Source organism: Alosa alosa, chromosome 24, assembly GCF_017589495.1.
Source record: "Alosa alosa isolate M-15738 ecotype Scorff River chromosome 24, AALO_Geno_1.1, whole genome shotgun sequence".
In the NCBI taxonomy this organism is placed as follows: domain Eukaryota; kingdom Metazoa; phylum Chordata; class Actinopteri; order Clupeiformes; family Clupeidae; genus Alosa; species Alosa alosa.
In genome coordinates, this window is record NC_063212.1 from 20979939 (window position 1) to 20987965 (window position 8027).

Genomic DNA, 8027 nt, shown 5'->3' on the forward strand with positions numbered 1-8027 from the left:
CCACATTGAATGTGACCCTTAATCAGTGATCACACTCCCTGACCCCTAGTGACCCCTCAAAGGTTAAAGGTCATGACCTCCACAACAGAAAGAAGTTACCATCGATGTTGTGTGTGACAAGCCATTAAATGGTGTGTATGCGTGTGTGTGTGACAGAAATAGAGAGAGAGAGAGAGAGAGAGAGGGAGAGAGAAACCGAGAGAAGGGTATAAAAAAGTCCTGATAACATTCCTTAAAGTATGCCAGGATATTCAAGTACTGTGGGCTACATTTTCTTTGGCAACTTGACGACTTATTTTTGTCGACTTTCTCCTCCCATAGTCCTGAAGACGATCATAAATTTGTTAAAAAGTTATACATTTTACTCATAAATTGATAAATCAAACCATGTGTTTTGTGTGTGTATGTGTCTGTGTGTGTGTGTGTGTGTGTGTGTGTACCTAGATGTGCTAAGCCAGGGATGGGCAACTTGATGATAGAGAGGGCCACAACATTTTCTTGTCGCTGTCAGAGGGCCTGATGTGATCGCACACGTCCACCACTGGGGTATCAGGAATCAGGAGTATTAAAAATATATACAGTAGCTTAGGTTTATTAAACCAACATGCATTCATTTTATATTTTCTATACTCGAATGCATTTTTAATTTTAATATTGCCTCTATTTACCAATGAACTTGAAAATAACTAAAACATATTACACATTCACAATAAACCTGTTTCCCACTGCAATGGATAATAATGACTCTTGTAAAAAGGCTCTAACCAGGGTTTCCACTCTAAGTCAAATGTAAAATTCCACGACTTCCCTGACAAAAATCCTGAATTTCCATGACCAATCTGGAAATTAAAAAATGTCCATTGAAAAGAGCAGGTAGGGGTAACTACAACCACTCACGCAAGTAGTAATAGGAGAAAGCTACTGTAATAACTCATAATAACTAAATAAACGCCAATGCTGCGTGTAAATACTGTATAAGGCCTAACGTATTTTGGCAAGACAATTTTAAACTCCTACACCACAATTCCCTGATATTCCATGACTTTGCCCCCAAAGATATAATTCCCTGACCTTCCATGTCTGGAATAGACTATTAAAATGCTGATGGTATTTTTGAAATTCCATGACCCGTGGGAACCCTGCTTTACTTTGAGGTCGGCTACGACAGTGGCTCTAGCATTACATTACATTACATTACATTTGGCTGACGCATTTTTAACCAAAGCGACTAACATTATGGTAAACAGTTTAAGTTATAGCAGCTCCGATGTAGCCTACTTTTAGTTATCTTCGTGCATGGTGTTGTAGTGTTGACTTAAGTTCATGGCTGATTTTGTGTACTAAACACATAAGTTGACTTTGAATTCTGTATTAAGATCAGCTGTTTCCCACCTTGTCTGAACCTTTCCCACCTTGTCTACGGTTCTGAGTTTTCTTTATAAGCCCCTCTCTGTAGCCTATCGCTTCCTTGCTCGCTGGCTGTAGTGAAGAAAGCTCGACTCCGCTGGAATTTTTATATAGGAAGCGCCCTTATCGGTGGACCGTACCATTACAATAAGGATCCTGTTCAGATGTGGTAAAAACACGTGAAACAAACATTTTAATGACATTTCAAAATTGATCCGCGGGCCGCGCGGCCTGCTAGTTGCCCATCCCTGTGCTAGGCTGTACTATCACACTGCTTTTTTTGATAGATTTGAGTCCTGACCTGTTCATACCAATCTCCCCCCTGTTTGACAAAAGCCTTGGCTTCTGAGTCACCCAATAGCTGAAGACCACTAGAACAAACTCCCCCAACTTCTCCACAAAGTGCCTAGCCTGTCCGAGATATTTCATATCCACTTGTCTACAGTACGTTGCAACACTTCTGACAAGCACACTTGCAAATCATCTCGGCTGGGGGATGGATGCTATCTGCAACTACACAAACTCCCTTCTGCAAACCAGACATGTCAAGGTCGATATCTTGCCACTGAAGAGATAAGTCATGAAGCCCATGCAGGTCCTTATCAAGGGTTAGAGTCAGGACTCAGGACTCAAAAGGTTCCTAAGGCTGAATCGATACACATACAGTTAATTTTTAATTTTACAGTTAATTTTTATTTTGGTCTAGGAGATGACCGAAAGCTAAATATTTCACTACATTGTCATAACAAAACACGATACCTCATGATATTCTGTTATTTCCCTCCATAATGACAACATATTGTGACATCTTAAAGCATTGGCAAACTCGACAGTTGCATATTTATGAACAATGGATTCCTTGACATTTCGGTTGACAAAAGTGGTAGTCATGACACAATTGTTGACTGAGGAAATTTGCCTTGCTGAATTTAGTTTGTCACTACGATTGAGACATCGGTGCAGCACCACGTGGGCTACAGAAAAAAGACCATGTTTGTTGAGACCTCTAAGCTTGGACGCGTAGTAGGTTACATAGGAACATAAAATGGCAAAACGAAATGGAAACACTGAAATTAAGGCGTCTGTAACATCACCTGGAAGCTGCTTACCGTGGAATGGCAGAGGAACCCGAAGACCACCATGACAATGGCGGGTGTGAGGATCACCCCAAACACCACTCCGGCCAGGCAGGCGTTGATGGCGGCGATGACCAGGTTCTGCGCGGTCACTAGCACCGAGCATGCCCAGCAGTCCAGCGACCCGCGCAGCTCCAGTGGGGCGTCCGAACCACCGCCGCGACCCCCAGATCCCTCCTCGCCCAGGGAGTACGGGGGAGGCACCACCACACCCGACCCGCTGACGGGGGTCCCGGCTGGGGCCGTGGAGGCCAGGGAGTTGGCCTGCTGGAGCTGCAGCTGGAGGTTGTGGTGGTGGTGAGGGTGGAGGTGGTGGTGGTTGTTGTGGGAGTGTGGGGGCAGCTCCTCAGACAGGTCCAGGGCCTGGTGGTGGGCCCCCTTCTCCAGCGTGCCTGTCAGACTCATGACGGAAGACTGGAGGAGGAAGAGGAGGAGGAGGAGGGTAGGAGAAGTGGTAGAGGAAGGAAAGAAGAGATGGGGAAAGGAGAAAAGAAGGAGAAAGAGGAAACGGAGGGGTAAAAGGAAGATATAGAGAGAGGAGGAGGAGGGGTAGGAGAGGAGGAGGAGGGGTAGGAGAGGAGGTGGAGAGAGGAGCAGAGGAAGAGAGAAGAGAAGAGGAAGACATGCGATTGGGAGGAGAGATGGATGTAAACAAAGAAGAGGAGGGGCAGAGGAGATAGATAAAAAGACAGGAAGAAGGGATGAAGGATAAGCAGAGGAGATAGAGGAGAGGAAGAACACAGAGAAAAGAAAAGGAGGAGAAAAGCAGTGGTCAGTTAGTCAATTCTGCTTCATCTCATTGTTTCTGTTCTGGTCTGTAACGTTTCTTGGTGTTTTATGCCCACAACGTTGTCTTCAAGGCAGCGCTTCCTGGAAGGCGCTATGGTTAGGCATGGGTTAAGGTTAGGGTTAGGGGTAGAGTTAGGATAAGGTGCCTTTAAGTCGACGGTGGCGGCGCTGTCTGGAAGACGACGTCGGTGGCATAAAACACCATCGAGCGGTCTGTAACACTCTGGTGCTTAGAAATAAGAATGATTGGAATTTGGTTATGGTTGCTGTAAGGCTTTATGCCAGATGGATGGTGCATTGCAAAACATCCTCCCATGCCCATCCCCACATTTCTCTGGCTTTAATGAACTCTTGTATCCTGCACTTGATGAGAGATTGTCTCTTCATGACTAGTTCAAGGTCGAGGGGGGGGTTCGGGGACTACAAGCTGATACAGCACAGATTCCCCAAGGTGCAGACGCAGAGAGGCCAGCGCAAACTGGAGGGGTGAGTCAGAGTTCAGAGTGCGGGCGAAGTGACCTTTATCAACAGGAAGCTGACCGCTCGTCCTGGCATCCACACAAGTCCACTCAGAAACAAGTGCGTGTCAGATTGCAGTGTTTATCCGGAATCAGATTGGTCCATGGGGAATGTTATCGCCAGGCCAACATACGGCATGGCAACGGTTAAGATAAAAAGAGGAGGAGGATGATACTGATGATGATGATTGGTGAGGATGAGAAGATGGGAAATCTCGAAGCCTGGGAGGAATCTCAAAGTTCATGTCTGTGTGGTCTTTGAAAAGCTGAGGCATCTCGTCAATGCTTTCATCAGTGCTGATCTGCATCTTGTGTGGAAGCATACTGTACTGTATGGTTTATCAACACGTATACTCTCTGGAGTGGGCAAGGCTTTTGGCTTTTTGCTGGTTAGCCCGCTAGTTCAGAAAAATACATCTAAACAATGTTGTAAGTATATAAGTATAAGTATATATACTTTTTTGATCCCGTGAGGGAAATTTGGTCTCTGCATTTAACCCAATAGGTGAATTAGTGAAACACAAACAGCACACAGTGAACACACAGTGAGGTGAAGCACACACTAATCCCGGCGCAGTGAGCTGCCTGCTACAACGGGGGAGTGAGGGGTTAGGTGCCTTGCTCAAGGGCACTTCTGCCGCGGCCCACTGGTCGGGGCTCGAACCGGCAACCCTCCGGTTACAAGTCCAGAGTGCTAATCAGTGGGCCACGGCTGCCCAAGTTATGTAAGTTATCATACATAGCACATATCAGCTCGTTTTGTAACAGGTTTGTCATGAATCATGCATAAATTAGGTCTGCCATTAACAATTTGATCTCTCCTAGTTAGCATATTTGCAGGCCTCTCATTGACTCACAGACACACCCTGACTGAGGAAAGTTACTCCATAGATATTAGAACGCTAGATACCGCATTGGGCTCCAGAACATACGTAAATAGCGACGCCATCTTGGTGGGGGCAACAATCACTGGAGGCCAATGGAGGAGCATGTGACTCTGACTGGAAATCAGACAGGTGACTCTGACTGGAAATCAGACAGGTGTCTGTGATTGCCTGCAAATGTTGCCCATAGACAGTAAAGGTGTTGCCCCCAGCAATATGGCGGCCGTGTTCACGTATGCCACCTAATAGAACTCGACGGACAATGCGGTATCTAGCTTTCTAACATCTATCTACTTCCAAACCCCCACTCCAGCCCTGGGGTCCCAGTCACATGATTGTGAGCGAGCGCTCCTCCGAGAGAGCTGAGTTCTCTTACAAAAATTAAAGGTTTGCGGCAGATTTGCAGCAAACTTGTGGGTGATTTGTGGGAAACAAATGAATTGACTAGAAAATGCCGCTAGAGGCAAACTTCCAGCAAAGTTCTGGCAACAATGAGAAGTTTGCCAATAGTGGCAAATGTGATCACCAGTGATTTACCACCACTTTTAGCCAATAATGGCAAACTTCCAGTAAACTTCTGGTGACAAACCTAAATTTGCATATGACATTGCTGCAAATTTGTTGCAACATTGCCAAAAGTTTACCACAACTGTTTGCCAGAAACCTGAAATTTCTGTAAGGGTTTACACAGCAGGTCAGTTTTCACCACCGTGCATATTCAGGAAAAGATAAAAACCCTGAGCCACAACCCTGAGTGTGACGTCGGTTAGCTTGTTGATGGGGAGTGATTGATCGGGGTTTGCCACGCTCTAAACAAATCCAGGAAGTCGCTGAGCAATGCACCCCACCACCCACACTCCACCCCAACCACACACACTCACACACACATATGCACACACCAAAACAAAAAAACTTAAAACCACCAAAAAACCCTGCTTCCTGCATGATGCCTTTTAGGCCCCCCCACACACACATACACACATACACACACACCCTGCATGATGCCTTTTAGGCCCCCCCACACACACATACACACATACACACACACAGACAAAACCCCCTCAAAACCATAAAAAACCTCACTCTGAAGCCAGTTAGGTCCCCCTTCACAAATAAATAAGCGTGATTGCGAGTGAGCGCTCGGCTCTGTGGAGATAAACACCGCAGGGTAGTCTACACGTAGAGGCCGGATGTCACAGTCACCCCTCATTCCCCAACCCCCTCTCCGCCCACCCCCAGTGCTGACCCCTAGGACCTCTCAGTGCTGCCTTGACCCTTGACCCCTCATCGGGGAGTCTCCCTCAGAACAATCGCAGGGCAGGAGCAACAGACAGAAATACCTCCAGCCAGTTGGACAAGACAAGGGTGACATACTCACACACAGTTATTCACTCATACGCACTTTCTCTCTCTCACACACACTCACTCACGCACACACACACACACACACTCTTATACACCCCCCACCCCCTCACACACACCACCTCACACACACACACACACACACTCACCACTATGATAAGCGTTACAGAGCGGGGACAGGATAGTCCTCATTACTCTTAAAGCACTAAAAAAAGCCCTTGAGTGCTGTTTGTCACAGTAAGCCCGGGGCGAATCTGGCAGATGCAACCACACACCCTCGTACCCATACCCTCAAGGGAATTCAGTCACTTTCCTTTGTTTGTTTCCCTGCAGGTGTGTGTGTGTGTATATATTTGTACGGATGCCATAAATATAGTTCAGTGATGGGTATAAGGATTGAACGAAAGAACGAGGACTAGTGGGGAGAGACCTATATAGAAAACATAGAGTAGTACACTGGGTAGAACTCTAGAACACTAAACAGTAGAACAAGTCCACTGAATATTGCTGTGGACTGGTGACACTGAGCCATTCTCAAATGTAATTTAAGGGAATTATTTTTTTTTTTTCAGTTACTTTGATTCTTGTTAACTAAGCAGATTGTGTCACATTAAAATAAAGTCTACTTCTCCAATCAGGGTGGAACCATAAGGAGACTCAAGTCACAGTGTAGCGGTGCGGCTGCTCGCCCTCTAGCCATCACTCACCAGTGGACACGGCGCCTGGCGGATCTCTCTCTCCTCTCCTCTCCTCTGCCCTGCTTCGGACTCTGTGAGGTTCTTTTCAACTCACCGCTCTCCTCCTCGGAAATTCCTACTCCTGTCCAAGAGCCGCGGGCCTGTGAGAGAGTCTTGTGTAGAAGTGAGATTCCTCCGAGTCGGTCCGTTGTGGATCCGAGTGTAAGCAGTGTGCTTTTGAGAAAAGAGCTTACAGTAAGTGTTGAAATCCTGGTATAGCTTCTTGGAGGAAGCTGTTATCTTCGATAGCTATGATTACTCTTAGGATAAACGTTTATTTCCTGACAGTTGTAAACTGTTACAGGTATCAACCATCTGCACTGGTCAATCTGATCTTAACCTGATGAATTTATTTAGAATTTATTTAAAGATATTTAGTCTTCTCTTAGGCATTCTAACTCATGGTAGACTGGCAGGAGTATCCTGTGGCAGTGGTAGGTGTGTCTCTCTGTCTCTAGCTGGAGCAGTGAAGTGGTCAGCATTAGTTCTCTGGGTTTAAATCTTGACTCCTGGGTTCTCCCTCCTTCTCTCTTTCTCAATCTCTCTCTCTCCTCCCCCTTCATCTTTTCATCTTAAGCGTGTCAGCCCCTCTACACTTTCCCTCCCTTCATCTCCTCTCTCTCTCTCTCTCCCTCTCTCCCTCTCTCCTTCCCTCCCTCTTCCTCCTCTTTCTCTCTTGATACCTCTTGACCGACCACCACACACACACACACACACACACACACACACACACACACACACACACACACACACTTATTTTCCCTGCAAATCCCAGTGTTCACTCACAAGCTCTCGCTAACACAAACTCTCTCTAACACACATTCTTTCTAACACACACTCTCTCTAACACACACTCTCTCTAACACACACTCTCTCTGCTGGGACTGGACATGGGTACATTGCCCAAATTTGATTTCATGATTCAAAATTGAAATAATTTGATTCAATTTTTATTTGATTACGATGTATTACAAGCAACTTTAACAATTTGGCCGATGTGTTGCAAAAACTCTGAAGGGAATAACATTCTTCGATGTAGAAATAAAATTAAGTGTAAACTCACAAATACAAAAATAAATAGAAACAAATGAAATCAACAAATGACTAGCCAAGCATTTGGCCGAGAAGGACTGCTGGAATAAGAATCACATGTGTGAGTTTAAATGCCTTGTGTGTGTTAAGTTATGTTCATTT

At 45.7% G+C, this 8027-nt stretch overlaps 1 protein-coding gene across 1 annotated transcript in view; it reads right to left on the reverse strand.

The window, feature by feature from the left end:
- Window positions 1-7350, reverse strand: part of tmem88b (transmembrane protein 88 b) — a 7725-nt gene extending 375 nt beyond the window's left edge. Inside the window, exons 1-2 of the mRNA XM_048236606.1 lie at window positions 6804-7350; window positions 1-2957 (exon numbers count right to left, since the gene is read on the reverse strand). The exon at window positions 1-2957 is cut by the window's left edge and continues 375 nt beyond it. Coding sequence (XP_048092563.1) covers window positions 2481-2948 — 468 coding nt within the window. The 5' untranslated portion in view covers window positions 2949-2957; window positions 6804-7350 and the 3' untranslated portion in view covers window positions 1-2480. The remainder of the gene's footprint in view (window positions 2958-6803) is intronic.
- Window positions 7351-8027: the final 677 nt, after the last annotated feature.